Source organism: Sceloporus occidentalis, unplaced genomic scaffold, assembly GCF_023333645.1.
Source record: "Sceloporus occidentalis isolate IW3139 unplaced genomic scaffold, rSceOcc1.0.p SCAF_6, whole genome shotgun sequence".
Lineage (NCBI taxonomy): Eukaryota > Metazoa > Chordata > Lepidosauria > Squamata > Phrynosomatidae > Sceloporus > Sceloporus occidentalis.
Genome location: NW_028316986.1, coordinates 2,295,978 through 2,320,338, shown reverse-complemented (window position 1 = coordinate 2,320,338; position 24,361 = coordinate 2,295,978). Strand labels below are relative to the sequence as shown.

The 24,361-nt window shown below is 46.8% G+C and overlaps 1 protein-coding gene across 15 annotated transcripts in view; it reads right to left on the bottom strand.

Annotated features, from left to right (window-relative positions):
* OTOF (otoferlin) overlaps positions 1 to 24,361 on the bottom strand; it is a 198,113-nt gene that overhangs the window by 101,385 nt on the left and 72,367 nt on the right. For all 15 annotated transcript variants that reach the window (XM_089528705.1, XM_089528704.1, XM_089528703.1 and 12 more), the window contains exon 5: positions 22,711 to 22,895. In XM_089528705.1, coding sequence (XP_089384831.1) covers positions 22,711 to 22,895 — 185 coding nt within the window. The remainder of the gene's footprint in view (positions 1 to 22,710; positions 22,896 to 24,361) is intronic.

The window sequence follows — 24,361 nt, the reverse complement described above, 5'->3', positions numbered from 1 at the left end:
ATGGCCATTGTATTTTTTAAAACTCAAGGGATACTGTTGTCCATCCCATGCTGTGGCTCAAGGTGGAATCTGGGATGGACACCCTTATCCCTCAATCCTACTTCAGTCACATGAACTCACACAAGGAAGAGGATGGAAAAGGAAAGGAGCTGAATTCGAGAGGGTGCACATGTACCTGGAGTCTCCATGGTCCTCGCTGTTGCAGGAATGGATGGAGAATGGAAGGAGAAACCATAATAAATATGAGCACCAAGGGCAACAGTCTTCCCACCAGGCCATTAGCTCTCCATAGCAAATGGACTCTAGGGCCCATCATGCAGAAACCCTGCCCTTCCCATTTACTGTGAATTGGCTACCTTGGAAAAGAACTGTGACCATCAGATGTATAGAGGAGGAACATTTGCTCCATGCTAATCGTGTGGCTTCCATGTCCATGGGGAAGGTGCCTCCATTCTGGGTTTTAGTCTGAACTATAAAGGCCTGGTTTACTTTATTTATTCATTTTGTGTATAGTATCTTGTCTCCAATACAGGACCCAAAATGCTGAATTCCCTTCCTGGGAAGATCTGAATGGCTTCCTCCTTGCTATCCTTCCATCCGTAGGCAAAGACTTGCTTTATCACAACCAGCTTTTTGCATGCTGATGGTTTTTAAAGGGCTGTATTGTAAAATGCTTTTCAACATTTTGATTGTATGTCTAAACTGGGTTGTTTTTTTTTACTGTTGTCAATAGTTTAATCCCCTTTTAAGCTTGCCTTTTCAATATGTTTTAACTATATTGGACTTTGGGTAAATTGGTAAGCCACCTTGAGCCCCCATTTCAGGGGGAAAGAAGGGATGTAACTGAATATAACTATGATGGTGGTTGAGATCTTCTTTCACACATGTAGTTAACAGAGATATAGATATGTTAGTCTGGGATATCAGTATGCAAAGGGAACCTTTGAGACTGTATCTAAGAAGTCCAAATGCATCCTAGGAAGTAGACTGAAGTCTATGAAAGCTCATGCTGCCAATTTATTTCTTTCAGTGAGTCTCAAAGGTGCTACAAGATTCTACAGACTAACACGGCTATATCTTTGTTTATAAGAAGTACAATAACATCCAAAATCCACAACAGTGATAAGTTTATTGGACCAACCAAAATGTACAAAATACACAATGCAAGCTTTTGCTGTTTTGTGGATTTTGGATGTTATTATACTTTGCTGCATAGCCAACACAGCTACCCTTGAACATGGTTTGTGTGAAAGAAGTTGTAGCATAAGCTTTCATAGACTTGGTCTATTTCTTCAGACACATTTTGACTTCTTTTCATGCAGCTGAGGATGCAAATCAAATTTACAAAAACGTCTCCTACAACATCTTTCCCACAGTTAGTCTCCACTGTGCTGCAAGAGCCCTTTGCATACATAGAATTAAAAGCACATAACTATATATTGTATGCTGACCCAACTGCCCACAAGCCAATCTTAACAGCCAGCACCTGCGCCAGGCAACAAAGGGCTGTTTGGCTGGAAAATGGGGAGCTGCAAGATGGCCTCTCTAGCCCCCTCTCATCTAAGGAAAGGGGCTAAAAATGTCATCACAAATGTCCCCTTTGACCTCCAGCAGAACAGACCTCCATTGCTTGGTGCAGCTGCTGGCTGTTAAGGTAGGTTTGCAGGGGCACATTTGTGATCATGGCAATTATGCCACAATCATAAACATGAATATTGGACAATTGTGAATGTGATATGATAGCCCTGTTTAAGTATTTGAAGGGGTGTCGTATTAGAATCATAGAATCATACAGTTGGAAGAGACCGCAAGGGCCATCCAGTCCAACCCCTTTCTGCCATGCAGGAACTCTCAGTCAAAGCATCCCCATTGACAGACAGCCATCCAGCCTCTGCTTAAAGACCTCCAAGGAGGGAGACCCATCAAACTCCATTGAGGCAGTTTGTTCCACTGTCGAACAGCCCTAACTGTCAGGATATTCCTCCTAATGTTGAGGTGGAATCTCCTTTCCTGGAGCTTGCATCCATTCTGTTCCGTGTCTTATTCTCTGGAGCAGCAGAACACAAGCTTGCTCCCTCCTCAATATGGCATCCCTTCAAATATTTCAACAGGGCTGTCATATCAACTCTTAACCTTCTCTTTGCCAGGTTAAACATCCCCAGCAACCTAAGTCTCTCCTCAAAGGACATTATGGCTTCTAGACCCTTCTCCATTTTGGTTTCCCTCCTCTGGAGATGCTCCAGTTTCTCAACATCCTTCTTGAATTTTGATGCCCAGAACTGAACACTGGATTATTCCAGGTGGGGCCTGACCAAAGCGGAATAGAGTGGCACTATTACTTCCCTTGATCTAAACACTATACTTCTGTTGATGCAGCCTAGAATCGCATTGAGGATGGAGCAAACTTGTTTTCTGCTGCTCCAGAAAACAGGGCCTGCATTCAAACTACAGGAAAAGAGATTCCAACTAAACATTAGGAAGAGCTTCCTAAGAGTAAGAACTGTTCAACAGTGGAAGATGCTGTTGCCTCAGAGGCTGGTGGAGTCTCCTTCTTTGGAGGTTTTTAAACCGAGGCTGGATGGCCATCTATCATCGGGAAGGCCTGAATTGTATTTTCCTTCATGTCAAAAGGAGGTTGGGCCAGATGACCTCTGAGATCTCTTCCAAGTCTTGCGCACATCCATTTTACACATTTGTAACTGTTCAGTTGGATGTCAGCCAGTAATAGCCATAACCCAGCATGCAACAAAGTGTGCAAGGAAATGTGCAATCCAATTTTTTTAAAAAATATTGTGATCATAAATAGATAAACAGATAAATATATGGGGCCTTTAGCCAAGAAGGAGCCTGGGAGATTTGCTTCAGGTGCCTCATTGATAATCCATCTAGGTTAGAGCAAATTTACCACTGCAGTGACCTCAAGAGTGCACCAGCTGCCCTGATGTCATATTGAGGATGGAGCAAGCTTGTTTTCTCCTGCTCAATACTTGGGGTGATCCCTAGGATGAATCAGGGCCCAAAGAGAGCATGAGACATGGAGCCCAGTGAGGGTTCTAAAGCATCCCTTTGAGGCTTAATACCTGGCTATGGACTGGTACCCATCTTGGTTCTTACGCTGGACTCCTGGAGGTTTGCTGGATTAAGGCAGAGGAAAGAAAGACAAGGAATCAATGTTTTGACATTTGCGGCAAGCAGAAACCAGCAACAGTGGCCACCGAACCTTTATCAGGCAACCTGCGTTCACTCCTCTATTTATCCAAATTTAGCCAGGAATTGTTCCTGTGATGATGATTCAAACATGTACAGTCGCCCCTCCTTTCTCGCAGACTTGAGGTCCATGGTTGTGAATATTCACAGAGTGGCGACCTCCATTATTTTCAATGGGGTGCATCCCCACAGCATGCATCCTCTGCGTGCTCGAGCGCATGAGCCCCATTCAAGCTTATGAGGCTTGAATATAGGTGAGTCTCTGTTTTTGCGGGTGTGTGTCCCTGGAACGGATCCCCCGCGAAAACGGAGAGCTGACAGTAGTTGAAAAGGGAGTGGTTTTTTTAAAGGAATAAAGGAATATGTAAATATTGAAGAATAGAAAATGGATAGGAATCTATCTCATAAGGACTACTGTTAAGCTAGAGTCTTTGAGGAACTGATACATATTAAATGGTTAATATTAACAAGTGACTTGCACAATACTTTGACCGGACAAGTGGAAGAGTAATGCTATATATGGACAATATTACAAGTGGAAAACGAACGTATGGGTTGATTTGCATTTCGACATTGCATTTTAGTGAACTGGATTGCTTTTGTAGGGAGTGGAGAATTACAGCTATATATCTTTGTTTATGTTTTTGTTTGTTAATTGTTTTTATTGTTGTTGTTTACTCATCTCTGTTGTTTTCTAGTTTGTAATATAATAAGCACTAAATAAGAAAGAAAGAAAGAAAGAAAGAAAAGGCAGTTAAAATCAGCATCATGGTCAGAGTTCAAGAGAGCATTGGTGGACAGCCCATAAAGTGTGTCCAAGAGGCAGGCGCATTATAATCATACTATAAGAAAAGACGCATCAATAATTCAGCCTGGCCAGACTGGATTCTGCTTCAGAGCTCCATCCCATCTATAAATTTTTAACAGCAAAGAGCGATCAGGTAACAGTCCCTAGCATTGACTTTTGCCTCGCCAAAGGCACACCAAAGAGGCCATCTGGGACTTGAACAAGGAGTATGGAGGTGGAAGCAATGGAGCATCACCCACCTGTGGCTTAGTCTGAAAATACTGCAATATTTCAATCCAAACCCAGGCGTGTGTGTTGGGGGGGGGGGGGGACAAACTAAGAGCATTGAGTTCTGTCTCCTTCAGTCGAAATTCTCATTCGCTCCCTACATTTCTAGCATTGCAGAGACTCAGACGCCGCAAACGGTTCAAACTTGGAAGTCTTTATATTGAGTGTGTTGGCTTTTCCTGTGTCACTTTGCCTGCTCTGTTTCTTTACATGGCTAAACTGCATTTCCAAATGCAAAAGGATCTTGTAAGCACCTTTGAGTTTGAACTCATAGCATAAGACTTGGTCTACTTCCTCAGATGCATGGAGTGAACTGGTGCCCAGGAAGGACCTTGATAAGAAGACTGTATGAACAGCCATAGAAATGCATTTCCATTCCAAATGCTTGACTGAAGCTTTGAGTTACTGTAATGTTAGGAATGTGAAGACTGAAGGGAAATTTCATGGTGGGAGGGAAAAATTATTACTTGAGGAAGCTGGGCTTCCTCCTAACCAAGGGTCACACAAGAAAAAAAAAAAAAAAAAAAAGAGCAACATCAGGGACTGCCTGAAGGAAGAGGCTCCTCCCTCTTTAACTGTCATCTCGGCCTCAGAGGGAGAGATCAGGCAGACCCAGCAACATCGGGGACTGCCTGAAGGAAGAGGCCCCTCCCTCCTCAACTGTCATCTCGGCCTCAGAGGGAGCCATCAGGCAGACCCAGCAACATCAGGGACTGCCTGAAGGAAGAGGCCCCTCCCTCCTCAACTGTCATCTCGGCCTCAGAGGGAGTCATCAGGCAGACCCAGCAACATCAGGGACTGCCTGAAGGAAGAGGCCCCTCCCTCCTCAACTGTCATCTCGGCCTCAGAGGGAGCCATCAGGCAGACCCAGCAACATCAGGGACTGCCTGAAGGAAGAGGCCCCTCCCTCCTCAACTGTCATCTCGGCCTCAGAGGGAGCCATCAGGCAGACCCAGCAACATCAGGGACTGCCTGAAGGAAGAGGCCCCTCCCTCCTCAACTGTCATCTCGGCCTCAGAGGGAGCCATCAGGCAGACCCAGCAACATCAGGGACTGCCTGAAGGAAGAGGCCCCTCCCTCCTCAACTGTCATCTCGGCCTCAGAGGGAGCCATCAGGCAGACCCAGCAACATCAGGGACTGCCTGAAGGAAGAGGCCCCTCCCTCCTCAACTGTCATCTCGGCCTCAGAGGGAGCCATCAGGCAGACCCAGCAACATCAGGGACTGCCTGAAGGAAGAGGCCCCTCCCTCCTCAACTGTCATCTCGGCCTCAGAGGGAGCCATCAGGCAGACCCAGCAACATCAGGGACTGCCTGAAGGAAGAGGCCCCTCCCTCCTCAACTGTCATCTCGGCCTCAGAGGGAGCCATCAGGCAGACCCAGCAACATCAGGGACTGCCTGAAGGAAGAGGCCCCTCCCTCCTCAACTGTCATCTCGGCCTCAGAGGGAGCCATCAGGCAGACCCAGCAACATCAGGGACTGCCTGAAGGAAGAGGCCCCTCCCTCCTCAACTGCCATAGGGAGTCACGTGGACGGCAGGGATGGTCTCCGTCTGGCGAGGCTCAGGTCTCGTCTCTCTGGGAATCATAGCATTGCCTGCTGCAGGGCGTCCTGGTAAGCTCTGGGCGTTGCTGGCTTTTCAGATGCTTTTCTGTGTCTGCTGAATAGCCAAGCAATTGCTGTGGCATAGAGACACGCCAAAAAAAAGTACCACAGTGTCACAGAGTCTTCATATAAGGGACAGACACATGTACTCCCTTCTGTCGCATTTGATATCATGAGTACAGCATTTCCGGATTCCATGTTGGAAAGTCTGGTATCCCATCTCACCAAGGTGCTCTTGAGGTGGTAGTAATCTGCCCTACAACATCTTGGACTGTCTGAAGGAAGAGGCCCCTCCCTCCTCAACTGTCATCTCGGCCTCAGAGGGAGCCATCAGGCAGACCCAGCAACATCTTGGACTGCCTGAAGGAAGAGGCCCCTCCCTCCTCAACTGTCATCTCGGCCTCAGAGGGAGCCATCAGGCAGACCCAGCAACATCTTGGACTGCCTGAAGGAAGAGGCCCCTCCCTCCTCAACTGTCATCTCGGCCTCAGAGGGAGCCATCAGGCAGACCCAGCAACATCAGGGACTGCCTGAAGGAAGAGGTCCCTCCCTCCTCAACTGTCATCTCGGCCTCAGAGGGAGCCATCAGGCAGACCCAGCAACATCAGGGACTGCCTGAAGGAAGAGGCCCCTCCCTCCTCAACTGTCATCTCGGCCTCAGAGGGAGCCATCAGGCAGACCCAGCAACATCAGGGACTGCCTGAAGGAAGAGGCCCCTCCCTCCTCAACTGTCATCTCGGCCTCAGAGGGAGCCATCAGGCAGACCCAGCAACATCAGGGACTGCCTGAAGGAAGAGGCCCCTCCCTCCTCAACTGTCATCTCGGCCTCAGAGGGAGCCATCAGGCAGACCCAGCAACATCAGGGACTGCCTGAAGGAAGAGGCCCCTCCCTCCTCAACTGTCATCTCGGCCTCAGAGGGAGCCATCAGGCAGACCCAGCAACATCAGGGACTGCCTGAAGGAAGAGGCCCCTCCCTCCTCAACTGTCATCTCGGCCTCAGAGGGAGCCATCAGGCAGACCCAGCAACATCAGGGACTGCCTGAAGGAAGAGGCCCCTCCCTCCTCAACTGCCATAGGGAGTCACGTGGACGGCAGGGATGGTCTCCGTCTGGCGAGGCTCAGGTCTCGTCTCTCTGGGAATCATAGCATTGCCTGCTGCAGGGCGTCCTGGTAAGCTCTGGGCGTTGCTGGCTTTTCAGATGCTTTTCTGTGTCTGCTGAATAGCCAAGCAATTGCTGTGGCATAGAGACACGCCAAAAAAAAGTACCACAGTGTCACAGAGTCTTCATATAAGGGACAGACACATGTACTCCCTTCTGTCGCATTTGATATCATGAGTACAGCATTTCCGGATTCCATGTTGGAAAGTCTGGTATCCCATCTCACCAAGGTGCTCTTGAGGTGGTAGTAATCTGCCCTACAACATCTTGGACTGTCTGAAGGAAGAGGCCCCTCCCTCCTCAACTGTCATCTCGGCCTCAGAGGGAGCCATCAGGCAGACCCAGCAACATCAGGGACTGTCTGAAGGAAGAGGCCCCTCCCTCCTCAACTGTCATCTCGGCCTCAGAGGGAGCCATCAGGCAGACCCAGCAACATCAGGGACTGCCTGAAGGAAGAGGCCCCTCCCTCCTCAACTGTCATCTCGGCCTCAGAGGGAGCCATCAGGCAGACCCAGCAACATCAGGGACTGCCTGAAGGAAGAGGCCCCTCCCTCCTCAACTGTCATCTCGGCCTCAGAGGGAGCCATCAGGCAGACCCAGCAACATCAGGGACTGCCTGAAGGAAGAGGCCCCTCCCTCCTCAGCTGTCATCTCGGCCTCAGAGGGAGCCATCAGGCAGACCCAGCAACATCAGGGACTGCCTGAAGGAAGAGGCCCCTCCCTCCTCAACTGTCATCTCGGCCTCAGAGGGAGCCATCAGGCAGACCCAGCAACATCAGGGACTGCCTGAAGGAAGAGGCCCCTCCCTCCTCAACTGTCATCTCGGCCTCAGAGGGAGCCATCAGGCAGACCCAGCAACATCAGGGACTGCCTGAAGGAAGAGGCCCCTCCCTCCTCAACTGTCATCTCGGCCTCAGAGGGAGCCATCAGGCAGACCCAGCAACATCAGGGACTGCCTGAAGGAAGAGGCCCCTCCCTCCTCAACTGTCATCTCGGCCTCAGAGGGAGCCATCAGGCAGACCAGCAACATCTTGGACTGCCTGAAGGAAGAGGCCCCTCCCTCCTCAACTGTCATCTCGGCCTCAGAGGGAGCCATCAGGCAGACCAGCAACATCTTGGACTGCCTGAAGGAAGAGGCCCCTCCCTCCTCAACTGTCATCTCGGCCTCAGAGGGAGCCATCAGGCAGACCAGCAACATCTTGGACTGCCTGAAGGAAGAGGCCCCTCCCTCCTCAACTGTCATCTCGGCCTCAGAGGGAGCCATCAGGCAGACCAGCAACATCTTGGACTGCCTGAAGGAAGAGGCCCCTCCCTCCTCAACTGTCATCTCGGCCTCAGAGGGAGCCATCAGGCAGACCAGCAACATCTTGTACTGCCTGAAGGAAGAGGCCCCTCCCTCCTCAACTGTCATCTCGGCCTCAGAGGGAGCCATCAGGCAGACCAGCAACATCTTGGACTGCCTGAAGGAAGAGGCCTCTCCCTCCTCAACTGTCATCTCGGCCTCAGAGGGAGCCATCAGGCAGACCAGCAACATCAGGGACTGCCTGAAGGAAGAGGCCTCTCCCTCCTCAACTGTCATCTCGGCCTCAGAGGGAGCCATCAGGCAGACCCAGCAACATCTTGGACTGCCTGAAGGAAGAGGCCCCTCCCTCCTCAACTGTCATCTCGGCCTCAGAGGGAGCCATCAGGCAGACCAGCAACATCTTGGACTGCCTGAAGGAAGAGGCCCCTCCCTCCTCAACTGTCATCTCGGCCTCAGAGGGAGCCATCAGGCAGACCAGCAACATCGGGGACTGCCTGAAGGAAGAGGCCCCTCCCTCCTCAACTGTCATCTCGGCCTCAGAGGGAGCCATCAGGCAGACCAGCAACATCTTGGACTGCCTGAAGGAAGAGGCCCCTCCCTCCTCAACTGTCATCTCGGCCTCAGAGGGAGCCATCAGGCAGACCAGCAACATCAGGGACTGCCTGAAGGAAGAGGCCCCTCCCTCCTCAACTGTCATCTCGGCCTCAGAGGGAGCCATCAGGCAGACCAGCAACATCTTGGACTGCCTGAAGGAAGAGGCCCCTCCCTCCTCAACTGTCATCTCGGCCTCAGAGGGAGCCATCAGGCAGACCAGCAACATCAGGGACTGCCTGAAGGAAGAGGCCCCTCCCTCCTCAACTGTCATCTCGGCCTCAGAGGGAGCCATCAGGCAGACCAGCAACATATTGGACTGCCTGAAGGATGAGACTTCTCCCTCCTTTAACTGTATTTTTATTGTATTAACGATTTTACTGTACACCGCTATGATCATCACGGAATAGCGGTCTATAAATAAAACATATTATTATTATTATTATTATTATTATTATTATTATTATTATTATATATACCCCACACACTTCCATGCCGCCACCCTCTGAAGATGCCAGCCATAGGTGCAGGAAAAACATCAGGAGTAAATTCTTCCAGAATGCGGCCACATAGTCCGAATAATCCACAGAAAACTATGGATGCTGGCCGTGAAAGCCTTCGGCTTCACATTTGGCTAGGCTCTCATTGTGCCCCCCCCAATAGTCCCATCCCAGTGGTGCAGCAGCCCTATAGAAAGTGAGACACACACATTTAGTGCATTTTTCTCACACTACTAGAACCTAAAGGGGTTATCCACAGAAGCAGAAGAGTGGGAAATGCAAGGCAGATGCAAAGAAACACAAAAGTTAAACCGTGGAACTCATTGATACATGCTAGAGCGATGGCTGCCAATCTGAGCACCTTTAAAAGAGAACTGGATAAATTCACGATGGAAGTGGCAATCCATAGTTACTATGTCATGGTTGCTGTAAGTCACCTGTAGCATCTGAGGCAGTCTACCTTTATATATTAATTGTTGGGGAGTGAAGGATGGAGTTCACACCTGTCCTGCTATGGGACTTCTAACTGGGGCAATAAGAAGCCACTGTGCGGACAGAAAGTTGTACTTGAGGATCTGACCCAGGGTGCAGCCACACTGCAGAAATAAAGCAGTTTGAAACCACTTTAACTGCCATGACTCTATTCTGTGGAAGCCTGGGATTCGTAGTTTGGTGAGGCCCCACAGCTCTTGGTCAGACCAGGCTGCATACCTCACCAAACTACAAATCCCAGGATCCTACAGGATGGAGCTGTGGCAATTAAAGTGGTCTCAAGCTGCGCGGCTGCATCACCCATATCCGGGCCCTTCTCATATTCTCACACAACTAAAGCAGTCCAGATCGTTGTCTTTCTGACTGAACAGCCATCGGGAAAAAGGGACTGAAAACAATTTCCTCCTCAAATTGATCCAACATTACAAAAGGTCACCATGCCAAGGCTCTGCAAACAGAAAACACTTGAGAAAAAAGGTGCGGATGATGCCCGTCTCCCTCCCTCCATTGAAACGCTGGCGCATGCATCACTGCACACCGTAATTACCCTTCATAGTCTTCTCCGTCTTCACCCAAACTGTTCCAACGACATGCAGAAAACACAGAAGTCCAGTTAGTCCAAAGCACTCATGCAATTAAAGGGAGATGTTCCTTGATCCATTATGCATCACAGAAAGCCATGCTCAAACATAGGAATCATCATGCTTCAACGGCACATGAAAAAACTTCAGCCTCTGCATGCAACCCTTCCCCCTGACATTCTCGGTTTCTACATACAGTAAATGTTTGACGAAGATCATAATTTCATCACACCAATCACCCATAAACTCTATAATTCTACCTCAACCCACCTATTATTATTACTATTTTTAAAGAGACACTTTGAGCCTTAGCTGGGTGTGCATTTTCTTGCTTCCAGATTTTTCACATTCTAAGCTTGTGGCTGAGAACCTTTCAGAAACATTGACCACAACTGGCCCAGAATCACTGCAAACCTTGTATTTGATGTTGTTGTTGTTGTTAACCACCCTCGAGTCGATCTCGACTCATGGCGACCCTGTGGATGAGACATCTCCAAGACTCCCTGTCCTCCACTATTCTTCTAAATTCTTGCAGATTCAACCACGAGAGATTGGAACAAGCTATGAAACTGAATGTCTTGGAAGAGGATGAGATTGTCCCCATTGGAGGTATTTGAGATGAGAGTCAACATGGGATGCTGGAGATGTGTCCCATATTGCACAGAGGAAGAGAATCATAGAATCCTAGAGTTGGAAGGGACCTTAAGGGCCATCCAGTTCAACCCCATTCTGCCATGCAGGAACTCACAATCAAAGCATCCCTGACAGATGGCCATCCAGTCTCTGCTTAGGTTGAACCAAGTGACCTCTAAGGTCCCTTCAATTCTAGGAGTCTAATAAAACCCTGCAGCCGCTTGAAGAGCCAATCTGCCAGTCTGCCAGGGCCCTGCAGTGCCATTTACAGACTATTCTTCTTCTGGGGCTGCTTGTTTTCCCTCCCGCTGGGATAGGAGATTAGCTGACTAATGAGACATCTTTCCTAAAGATGTTGGAAACACAGGCAGCAAATGACTCTTTAATGAAGTCTGCCAGCATTCGAGGACTCACTGTGGAAAAATCCCTTGTCTGTCATTTCTCTCTGTATATTGTGTTGGGAACAATCACACATCCAAGAAGAGACCCTCATCAGCAAAAGGCCTTAAGCAGGTCTTTGTGCTGTTCCTGTTTAATGGGGCGTGCGGTGATTTTGTTGCCACTGTTATTATGTACTGCCAGCAGTCGCCTTGGATTTAGGATGATCCTAAGACTGAGAGGCCATCAAGAGACCCTGTTCATCACAGCCTTGCAAACTCAAGGTCCATCCACCTATAGTGCCAACTTTTCCTATTGCAAACATCTCCTTTGCCTAGCAAAAACCACTCAATTCTTGTATGTAGAGAGATCTTGTAGCAACTTTGAGACTAACTGAAAGAAAGAAGTTGGCAGCATGAGCTTTCCTAGACTTGAGTTTACTTTCTCAGATGCTGAGGAAGCAGACTTCAGTCTACGAAAGTTCACGTTGCCAACTTCTTTAAGTTAGTCTCAAAAGTGCTACAAGATCTCTCTACACACTGACTCTACACACGGCTATATCTTTGATATCTTACCACTCAATTCTTATTTCTTGCAAACTCTATTTCTGCTGCTTGCTATTGTTAGGTCTCATCAAGTCAGCCATGGTTTGTATAAAGCTTTCTGAATGAGAGGCCTCCTCCAAGGAGGACTTCCAGGTAAAATAAAGCACAGGATTTCTACCCCTTTAATAGTTGTGCAGAAAAGGGCATTTCAGTATGCGTTACTGGCATGACTCTCAAAATCTGCATCCCTAATGCCCTTGCAGAAACTACCAGCCAAAACAGATATGTTTCAATCCCATTGCTCCATGTCCTGTTCTCTAGAGCAGGAGAAAACAAGCTTGCTCCATCCTCAATATGACTTCCCTTCAAACATTTAAAGATGACTATCATGCCTCCTCTCAACCATCTCTTCTCCAGGCTAAACAGACTCAGCTTCCTAAATTGTTCTTCAGAGGGCTTGCTGGTTTCCAGACCTTGCACCATTTTGATCACTTTCATTTGGACATGTTCTGGCAGGTCCGCATCTTTCTTAAATTGGGGTGCTCAGAACTGGACAAAAGATCAAGGTGTGCGTTTTCCCTCCCCAGCATTTAGAAATGCCCCTAAACATTTTATTTCAATTTGGCATCTGCCTGGAAACATCTCATACAGTCCCATAGATCAAGCCACAAACTGCACGGCAAACATTATTTGCAGGAGTTTACACAATTCCACAAAATGGCAGCGGAATCACAGTATTCATTCCAGATTTTACAAAGTGCATTCCCAAAGGCACTATCAGTCATCATCCTTTCCCCACCTTTTGTGATACTTCTCCCTTCATCTTGCACATACCTTTAGGGAAATGCACAAACCCTGGCTGGTAAGGCTTGACTCTGCCACTGGTGCGGATCCAGACCTAGTCATGTTCAGAATGACTCCGAGAAATAGGACATGACCCAGCACTTTCAGTGGGTCTACTCTAACTAAGATTAAGCTTAGATCCACCTTGTCGTCTCCAACACAGCAACGCAAACCAGAGGCCCTGGCCAGAGCCAGACCATATACCTTGCATTGAGGGAACTTTGGCTGATGGTATCTCCCTCACCCAGAAGTTCATCATCACTATGGTAGTACATCTCATCTTCTTCCTGCCTGTAAGAATGAGCAGCAACAGATGGACTATGAATTACATTCACCAGGGAAAGGTAGTGTGGCTCATAGGGCTACCAAGCATGTCAGGATTTCCTTGCCGGTGGCACCTTCATTGTGGAGCCTTCTCCTGCTACAAGCACACAACTGTCACACAAAATATATCCCATATGTGGGACAGTCTAGTGCAGTCGTTGCCAAACCTTGGTCTTTCTGGTGTTTTTGACCTCAGCTTCCAGAATTCCTGACTATTGGTCAAATTACCTGGAGTTTCTAGGAGCTGAAGTCCAAAACACCTGGAGAGTCAAAGTTTGGGAACCACTGGTCTAGTCTATGTATATTTATCCTGTCTTGAAGTTAGACTTCAGCCTCTGCAGGGACTTTGCTATCTGCACTTGTTGGTTTTTGGGAAGCTGTGATAATGCCACTCTGTGCCATTATCCAATGATTATGAACCAGGCTGTGTCCAGTTTTTTAAAAAGATTATGCAAGAGCTGGTAAAGCATCATGCACCTCACCTTGCAGCTGCAAGCTTAAGAAGTGGGAATGCTGTAAAACAAAGGATTTCTCATAGAGGTAGAATTCAGAGCCCTTGCGGTGTTATTTTGAAACATCAGTATGTGAAGGATCTTGCAGCACCATTGAGATTAAATGTGCAAAAGAAGTTGTGGCGTGAGCTTTCATAGGCTTGGTCTACTTCCTCAGATGCATGTATTTATGAAAGCTTATGTTACATTTTCTTCCATGTGGTTAGTCTCATGGGTGCTACAGGATCCCTTTGCAAAATGGCTTCTCAGTGTCTTTGAAACCAACAACCACTTAGGAAATGTAAGAAAAAAAGGATCCATAACCAAACACCCCCCTTGCCATTTACATGGAGGAAGACTTCTCTTCTTAAGTTCTTCACAGCTGGAAAAGCCTTCTGGTTATTGTAACTTCTATCAGCTCAAACCAACCCAACCCAAAACCCAGACCCAAATACTCTGCCCCCTGCCATGATTCCAGATGTTTTGGCAGCGCAACTCTATGGTCAACATCTGCTAGACGCTGATCATAGAATCCTGTTGGAAGCCCTACAAATGCCTAGAGAAGTGTTTTTTCTAGGAACTTTCAGGTTTTCCAGCACAATTCTATGGTCAACCTCTGGCAGAGTTGCGCTGGAGGACCAAGAGATTCCTAGAGAGAACATATTCATCAAAACCTCAAATAATCAAACCCCCAAAAGTCAAAGCCACAAATGTGGGAGGCAACTGTATTCCTCACTCACTGATTCAGTCCTTTTTATCAGTCGGACTTGGAGACCAGAGAAATACTTTAATAGAGGAGTGAAGTCAAGGCAGCATCAAGTTTTCCTTGACTTCAGCCTATGATGCCACTTTTAAATTCACTCATTGGCCACTAGAGGGCAGGAGCCCCACAGCTGACCCAGTGGATTCAGCAGGAATCACAGTGATCCCTTTTCCTCCAAGGGATCATTCACACGTTTTGTTTTGCAATGTGACTATGCAGATAACCTCACTCACGCATTCTGGATGTTCACACTATTTTTTTTAGTGGGAATGGCATCTCTGTGAGTTCTGTCGCTCACATGCGTCAGCACTGCGAATAAAGATGGAGTCACTGAAATGGACGTATTCGGAATGTGAAGAGCAAAAATGCCAAGATTTATATCCCCATCATTTTAAGCATTGAAGTGTGGATCATTTCAGAAAAGAAAGGACTATATGTTCTCTGTGGGTCGAACTCAGGGGCCAGTCACACTTAGGGTTTTTTTGAATGGAGAGATTCATATCTGTGAATCGATTCAAAATCAATCCACCATTTCCACTACGTTTTTTAAAAACATTCAAGGTGTTAAAATTTTCTGAAGTCTTTAGCAACAGCAAAGCATTTACATTTCTATACGGCTTCATTGTGAACTCAGCACTCTCTAAGCAGTTTACAATCTATAAGCCAATTGCCTCCAATAAACTGGGTCCTCATTTTACCAACCTACGAAATCATGGAAGGCTGAGTCAACCTTGGAGCCCCTTGGAATCGAACTCGCAACCTTGTGGCTGCAGGACTAACATTTAACCACTGCGTTGCCAGAGCAGCCATTCCCAAACGTTGGTCCTCCAGGTTTTGGAGAGCAATAGCGATAGCCATAGCATTTACATTACCATACTGCTTCAAAGGATTTCTTCACACAGAGGAATGTATCACCGTCCCCAAAAAAGAAGAAAGTGGGGCCAATGCGAAAATGCACCAAATCACGTAGTAGCTTATCACACGCATAGACGAACATAGCATCCATCCGAAAGAGAAAGCAGTGTGAATGCAAATGAATTCATCACATGAGTACATACCCATCAGCTTCTTCATTGCGAATTAGCGTGTTAGTGCATGCGCAGGGAGGAGAGGATCGCGGCTGGAAGATTTAACAATTCGGACCCAAGGGAACACCCCACCCCTTGAGTTAGAGGTGGAAAGGAATCAGGAGGAGGCATGCTCCGGCTCCTCATCTTTACCTTCCCCCCCTTTTGCTCTTTCCTCCAAAAACAGCTGGTTTGCTCTCAGCAGCCAGCGAGTACAGGAAATTGCAATAAAGGATCATGGGAATTGTAGTTGGTTTCTAACGGGGGGAATCCCATGGCTGAACTAGAGATGCATTTCATACCAATGCAAATGCGAACTGACTGCAAATTTGCAATGAAAAAGTATTTATAAATTCAATGTTTTTCTGAATCTTTGAAAACTCCTGGAGAACAGGAGAAATCCCAGCAGACTGGAGGAGGGCAAACATTGTCCCCATCTTCAAAAAGGGGAAGAAAGAGGATCTGAACAATTATCGTTCAGTTAGTCTGACATCAATCCCAGGAAAGATTCTGGAGCAGATCATTAAACAGAGAGTCTGTGAACATCTAGAAGGCAATGCCATAATCACAAAAAGTCAACATGGGTTTCAGAGAAACAAGTCATGCCAGACAAATCTGATCTCTTTCTTTGATAAAATGACCAGCTTGGTAGATGAAGGGAATACTGTGGATATAGTAGATCTTGATTTCAGTAAGGCCTTTGACAAAGTTCCCCATGACATTCTTGCAAACAAGCTTGTAAAATGTGGGCTAGACAAGGCAACTGTTACATGGGCGGATTATAAACCGCCATGAAAGTACGGAGTCAGTCCGTACTAGGGTTAGGAAGGTGCGGTGCTTCCGCACCCCCCTAACCCTAGTACGGACTGAGTCCGTACAAAATGGTGGCTCCCCTTCAACATGGGGGCCGCCATGATGACGTCACGACCGCGCCGCCTCTATACGGGGCGGCGCAGACATGACGTCGTCGGTCCGCACCAGGGCGCTTAGTGCGCCCTTTGCGCGGACCAGGAAGGAGCTCCGTTTCGGAGCTCCTTCCTGGTTTGTGGCGCCGCTTTGCATCGCTGGGCGCAGCCTTCAGACGGCTGCGCTCAGCGAAGCAAGGGAGAAAGGGGCCAAGCGGCCCCTTTCTCCTCCTCCCCGCCGTCGCAGGGTGTCCTTGGGGCTTGAAGCCCCAAGGACACCCCTTTTCAGGCTGCGGGGACGCGGCCTTTTGCCGCTTCCCCGCAGCCTGAAAAGCGTCGGATCGGGGCGTTGGAGGCTGCCGGGGAAAGGGGCGGGTGCAGCCCGCCCCAAATGGGCGGTCTGTAACCCGCCATGGATTTATAATTGGTTGACCAACCAAACGCAAAGGGTGCTCAACAATGGCTCCTTTTCATCCTGGAGGGAAGTGACCAGTGGGGTCCCACAAGGCTCTGTCCTCGGTCCAGTTCTATTCAACATCTTTATCAATGACTTGGAGGACAAAATTGGGAGAATACTTATCAAATTTGCAGATGACAACAAATTAGGAGGAATAGCTAATACTCCAGAGGACAGGATCAAAATTCAAATTGACCTGAATAGACTAGAAAGCTGGGCCACAGCTAACAAAATGAACTTCAACAGGGAGAAATGTAAGGTACTGCACTTAGGGCAGAAAGATGAAATGCAGAGATATAGGATGGGGGACACCTGGCTTAAGGAGACAACATGTGAAAGGGATCTAGGAGTCCAAGTAGACCACAAGTTGAACATGAGTGAACTGTGTGATGTGGCAGCTAACAAGGCCAATACAATTTTAGGCTGCATCAATAGAAGTATAGTGTCTAGATCAAGGGAAGTCATAGTGCCACTCTATTCTGCTCTGGTCAGGCCCCATCTGGAATATTGTGTCCAGTTCTGGGCGCCACAATTCAAAAAGGACATTGAGAAACTGGAGCCATGTGTCCAAAGGAGAGCGACTAAAATGGTGAAGGGTCTGGAAACCTTGCCCTATGAGGAACGCCTTAGGGAGATGAGGATGTTTAGCCTGGAGAAAAGAAGGTTAAGAGTGATATGATAGCCCTGTTTAAATATTTGAAGGGATGTCATATTGAGGAGGGAGCAAACTTGTTTTCTGCTGCTCCAGAGACTAGGACCCGGAGCAATGGATGCAAGCTCCAGAAAAAGAGATTCCACCTCAACATTAGGAGGAACTTCTTGAGAGTAAGGGCTGTTCGACAGTGGAACACACTCCTTCCTCGGAGTGTAGTGGAGTCTCCCTCCTTGGAGGTCTTCAAATGGAGGCTGGATGGCCATCTATTGGGGATGCTTTGATTGTGATTTCCTGCATGGCAGGGGGTTGGACTGGATGGCCCTTGTGGTCTCTCCCAACTCTATTATTCTATGATTCTATTCTATGATTCTATGAATGAGGCTATTCCTGGGATAACTCGCGATTGCGTTTGGATTGCATTCAGTTTGCACGCAATGTCGTTTGAAATTCTTTTGTGAAATTACGTGAAATACCATGGATGACCCTGGATTAACCTTCAGTTAACTTTCCAATTTTCCCTGTGTGATAAAGTCCATAGTGAACTAAGCACTCTCTAAGAGGTTTGCAGTCTGTAAGACAGTTGCCCCCAACAAGCTGGGTACATTTGGACCTCCTTATCCACAGATTCTTTATGCATGGATTCAACCATCCATGGCTTGAAAAAATATATATATTCCCAAAAGCAAGCCTTGATTTTGCCATTTTATATAAGGGACACTGTTTTACTGTACCATTGCATTTAAAGGGATTTGAGCATCCATGGATTTTGGTATCCAGTCCTGGAACCAAACCCCAGCAGATGCCAAGGGACCACTGTACTCATTTTACCAACCTACAAAAGGATGGAAGGCTGAGTCAATCTTGCCACATTTCTGAACTACACTCTTATTCCACTATTAGTGCTCTGGCTGCCTCTTGTTGCATTCTGGGATTTGCAGTTCAGGGGGGAATTTGGATTTATCAGCTAAGGAGCTCTTAGGTCTCCCTGAACTACAATAAGTAAAAGTGGAATAGAGCAGCACTATTAGAATGTAGTATGGAAATGTGGTTGGAGCCCCTCGGGATCAAACTCACAAACATGTGGCTGCAAGATGGGCATTTAACCACTGCGCCACCGGGTCCTTCAGGAATTAAGCATTGCATTAGGGAAATTATTCTGTTGCAAACATTAGTGTGGTTTTTCAGCACACAATGTGTTTGTGTCCATGTGTGTGTACTGTCTATTTGTCCAAAAAGTTGTTTCTTGTGCAGGACATAGTGTGTTCTGTACAAAACACACTGGCCTTGTACAGACTGGCCTGAAAGGTCAGCCTGGGAGCAGCGTTGGGATGTTGCGTCCACATGATGCATGCCCTAATTCCACCCACTAGGTCACCATGACACTGTGCGCCGCTCTATATGGTGTGTGGTGTCATGACGCTCCTCTGGCACTGCGTCCATACGTCACAGCCCCAAAGGGGTGCCGCCAAGCCACAGCACCGCAGCTATGACTTTTTGTGGCTCCTTTTCGCACCCTGGAAAGGCTGGATCATGGCCACAGCATGAGGTTGCCGCGGCCCCAATTTGGCTGACACAGGGGCAGCTCCATGCCATCCATACGACACAGCCATACGACACAGGGCTTGTTTGTACAGCCCCACAATTTGCTAGTTCCGGTACAAAATTATAGTGATTTCAAATGTGGAAAAACTATCTGAATTTCTCCATAGAATAATTCTGTGGGTGAATCTACACTGTAGAAATAATGCAGTTTGACACCACTTAAACCGCCTCGGCTCCATCCTACAGAATCCTGGGAGCTGTAGTTTGGCGAGGCACCAACCCTCTTTGGCCACAGAGAAGGCTAAAGAGCTTGTAAAACTGCAAATCCCAGGATTCCATAGGATGGAGCAAGAGCATTTAAAGTGGTGTCAAACCGCATTATTTCCACAGTGTAGATGCACCTGTGACTGAGTGTGAAAAGAAGTGGGAAAACGGCTGCTCCGTTCTTCTCACTAGGTTTTCCCCAGCACTGGAAAACTGAATATTTTGCCCAGAAATGGATATATTTCTTATCCAGACCTATAACATAATCTAGAAAGAATCAGAATCATTTCCTCTTAACTAAAAGGGCTGAAACTATACATTGGGATGATTTTATCTGTGAAGTTGTTCGTTCCGGCAATCGCTGGGATTTTAATGAGCCACCTTTGGATTGTGGGAATGACTGCTTTTAAAGAAATTATCCTTTTTGCAAATCTGTTCTTGGCAGCGAATGAAAGGCCTGAGATGGCTGCCATCCAGATCATGCCAAAAAAACAACTGTTGATGAGTCTGGGCTGAAATTAACTCCAATTATTGCAGAAAAGGCTCATAAAACCTGAGCCGCAACACTTGGAAAGCGGCCGCATGCCCTCCATAGATCTCCTTTTGTGAATCCTAACTGGAGGAGACCCACTGAAGCCATGGGATTTACCTACACATTATGACTCCCCATTCAAACAGTTGATTCAATAGGTTTATTCTATCCTGCAACCCACCCACCCCCATGAAATATTCCTTCAGTCCCCAAATTTCTAGCATTGCAGCAACCTAAAACTTCAGCTGAGCATTTAGAAATATATGTCAAGAGATCTTGCAGAGTCTTTGGGACAAACTGAAAGAAAGAAATTGGCAGCATGAGCTTTCGTAGACTAAAGTCTCCTTCCTCAGATGCATTCTGTATCTTTGAATTAGACCATTTAGAAATATAGTTTAGGCATCCAAAGGAGGGAGAAAAAGACAAAGCAGTTTGCTTTAAGTGCCATTTTCCACCTCTTTCTCTCTCTCTCTCAAAATAACTTGACTGTTATTGTAGGTTTATTTTTTTATTTGTGATCTGCTATATTTTAATATTTAATGTTAATACGTATTAACATTATTAATATACGTAATTGATGCTCAGCCCCAGCTGCAACCTGGCAGTGATAACACTGACCTAGGAGTTTATCACACTAGGGCTAATTTCAGCATTAAAGCGCAAATTAAAGCATCCCGCAAATAAAGCGAAAATGGCAAGTAATTGTGCGAATGATTATCATACACGCAATTGCGCAAATAAAGCTATGTTGGAAATGCATTGTCCCTGAAATCCCGAAAGTAAAAAGATGCGCGTTAATGCTTCTTTGTGACCACTTTAATGGTGGGGTTTGTGTGACATCGTGTGAAATCGTTTCGTGTAATTACACATTTTTTCCAGGATATTCGCAGGATAAACTCCCAATCTCCTTTGTGTGATAAACTCCTTTGTTTGATCTTGATTGAGGCTGCATCTGCACTGCAAAATTAATGCACTATCACACCACTTTAATGCTGCAGTGCAGATACAGCCTCTGTTGAGACCAGGCTTAGTGGACGCTGGATTCTGAAGTGCAGAGACCTGTTCCCACATTGCCTCTAACACTCCTCTTTCTATCGAGAGCAACAAAATGGTCTCAGCTCACCTCCTCAATGAAAGCTATCAATCCCAGCTCAAACTGGTGCATGGGGCTCATTAAAGCCAAGCATGGCGTTCCTGTAGAGCCATGAGGATTGTAACTTATTGATCCGGGAAATTGATCTAGATGCTTCAGCCAAGTCTCCTACAGCAACAAGAGATATTTGCTGCAGCTTTACCAAGTCTCCTCAAGGGCCAGCGCTTCATCACGGTCCCACAATTGTGGTTTGTGTGTCTTGCCACTTGCAATATAGGTGGATACATGTTGTTGTTGTTGTGTGCCTTCAAGTCATTTCCAACTTATGGCAACACTAAGGGGAACCTATCATGGGATTTTCTTGACAAGTTTCTTCAGAGGGGGCTTTGCCATGGCCATCCCTTGAGGCTGAGAGAGTGTGACATGCCCAAGATCACCCAGGACTTTATCACATGGGAAAATTGGAAGGTTAACCAAAGGTTAATCCGGGGCCATCCAAGGTATTTCAAGTAATTTCACAAAAGATTTTCAAACGACGTCACACACAAACAGAAGGCAATCCAAATGCAATCATGAGACATCCCAGAAAAGATGAATTCAGAAAAATGTCAAATTTATAAATCCTTTCCCACTGTGAATTCACAGTCAATTGCATTTGTGTTAGTATGAAATGCATCTCCAGTTTGGCCATGGGTTGGGATCCTGTCCTTCCTGCGCATGTGTAAACATGCTAATTCGAAATCAAGAAACCGATGGGTGATGTGATTAATTCATTCGCATTTGCACTACTTTCTCTTTCAGATGGATGCTGTGTTTGTCTTAGCCTCCCAGAGTCCCAGTCCAACCACTATCACATGTTATCTCCAATATGGTGACCCTATCCTAGAGTTTCCCAGAAGCAAGTGCCATGATATATGTCTGCAAATGGCACTTTGAAATCCACCTGTCTGCTTTGGAGTAGCCCTGCCCACTTTGGAGCGTGACCAGATGTCCTTCTTTTCCAGGACACGTCCTACATTTTCACCTTCTGTCCAGGAGGAATTCCAAAATGTCCTCCATTTTGAGCATGGCTGGGAAGCCCATTGAGTAGCACCAGGTTTGCTCTTCCCCTTTGAGAAATGCATCTACTTCGCAGTAGACTTCTTCCTTTTCCTGTCCCCCTTGCAAATAGAGAGGCACGATGGATCCTTCTAAAGTTCTTTATTCCTAGGAGTAGTATCAGACAAATGTGCCCTGGTCTGCTGTTGCTCCTAGTAAAGAAGAACTTTAGAAGGATCCATTCTATCCCTCTATTTGCAAAGAGGACAGGAAAAGGAAGAAGTCTGGTCACCCTGAATGGAGGACATGTTGGAATCTCTCCTGGACAGAAGGCTGAAATGTAGAACATGTCAAGGAAAAGGAGGACGTCTGGTCACCCTGAATAGAGGACATTTTGGAGTCCCTCGTGGACAGAAGGTTGAAATGTAGACCATGTCCTTGAAAAGGAGGTTGTCTGGTCATCCTGGCCAAGTATAAAGATGCCCAGCAGAGGACAGAAGCAATGCACAACTTTGCTGGGCTCCCTTTTAGACAGATCCCTTGATCTTCTGGGATCTCCCAACCTTTGGCTCACCAGGATCTCCCAGTTTAGCCCCATGATAGGGCTTGGCTGGCATGGGACACAATTGTGCCCATTTCCATCAACACATGCCCTGCAAATGTTACCTCCGGAGGGCCCGCTCCGCAGCGCTGGCCTTGCTGGGCGACTGTCGGTGGCTGGGGAGCAAGGCATCCATCTCATAGAGGTCTCCCTCCGAGCGTGGATTGGGGCTCTCCAAAAACTCTTCGTCATTCCAAGAGCCAACGGTGCCATCCATGGCTTGGTATCGGATCTCAATGGAGACGCTGGTCTGAAAAAGCAAGGGATAAACCATTCACTGTCAACATATTAATTTCAGAGAATCAAAATGTTCATCTACACTGCAGATATAATGCATTTTGACATCACTTTTAACTGCTATGGCACCATTTTACAGAATCCTAGGATTTTGAGGTTTGAGGAGGTGCCAGGACTTTTTAGGTAAGGCCAAAGACCTTGTAAAACTACAAATCCTAGTTATGAAGCTGCAACATTTAAAGTGGTGTCAGATGGCCACAACAACAACAAAAACAAAGGGAAGTTAAAATACAGTTTTGGGGAAGGAAGTCAATGTATCTCTTTTTTTCTTTGTTTGTTTGTAAAGTTACTTTGTTAATTTTTTTAATTGATTGATTCGTATATTTTATATAGGTGGAATAATTTGTGCACTAATACAAAGAAAGATCCTTTCCAGGTGTGTCAACTCAGAACAGGAATGTGAGCATAGCTGACAACAGACCCTTATCGCCAAAAGAGGCTCAGGCTCTTGGAGAGTGTCTTTGAAGTTCTCACTAAAACCCAGAGCGGAGGAAGATGTTCCTAACCTTTATTTGATGTTCCTAACCTTTCTCTCTTCTCTTCCAGTCTGAATCCCCTGGTTTGTGTCCTAGTCTCTGGAGCAGCAGAAAACAAGCTTGCTCCATCTTCCACCTGACAGATCGCTGAAGAGGTCTCCAGTTTCTCTTATTTTTAGCCAGCCACATCTCAAGAGCAAAGGAGAGAGGCATAAGATCCTTCAGTCTTAAAAGCCTTTCATTACGATGACAGATCTGTCCTCCTCTCACCCTCACGATCCTTAACTGTCAAAAGCCAACCAAAATCAATGCACTTTTTGCAGTTTCCAGGAGACACCGGCTGGAATCCCAATGATATCTTATGCATGCATAAAACTCCCCTAAGGAACTGTTTGATATTTTAATTTTTATTATTATTTTTCTCATCTGCAAGGACAGTATGCTCTTGTAAGAGGGGGCTTGTGAACCCCTCCAGGACCGTTGCATGCATGTGCCAAGGTGCATTCGAGGCTGATGCCTACTTGGGGTGCATCCGTTGTTGTCATGTGCCATCAAGTTATTTCTGACTTATGGAGACCTTAAAGCAAACCTGTCACAGGGTTTTCTTGGCAAGATTTGTTCAGAGAGGGTTTGCCACCATTGCCTTCCTCTGAGGCCAAGAGAACTAGTTCTTTGCTCCCCAACCTCTGTGAACAAAATGCTCCCTGGTCTCTAGCTAGAGATTCAATGCAGGTCAACCAAAATGCAGCACTGGTAGGGAACCACAAAAGCTTTAACAAAATACAATTTAAATGATACAATAAATCAAACCCAAACCAATGGCCCACTATACCAAAACTATACATCCCAGGATCCCATAAGAAGGAGATACGGCAATAAAAATGACATAAAATGGTTCTAATTGTGTGGCATAGCTACCCCCCCTGTGAAGGGCTAAACTGCT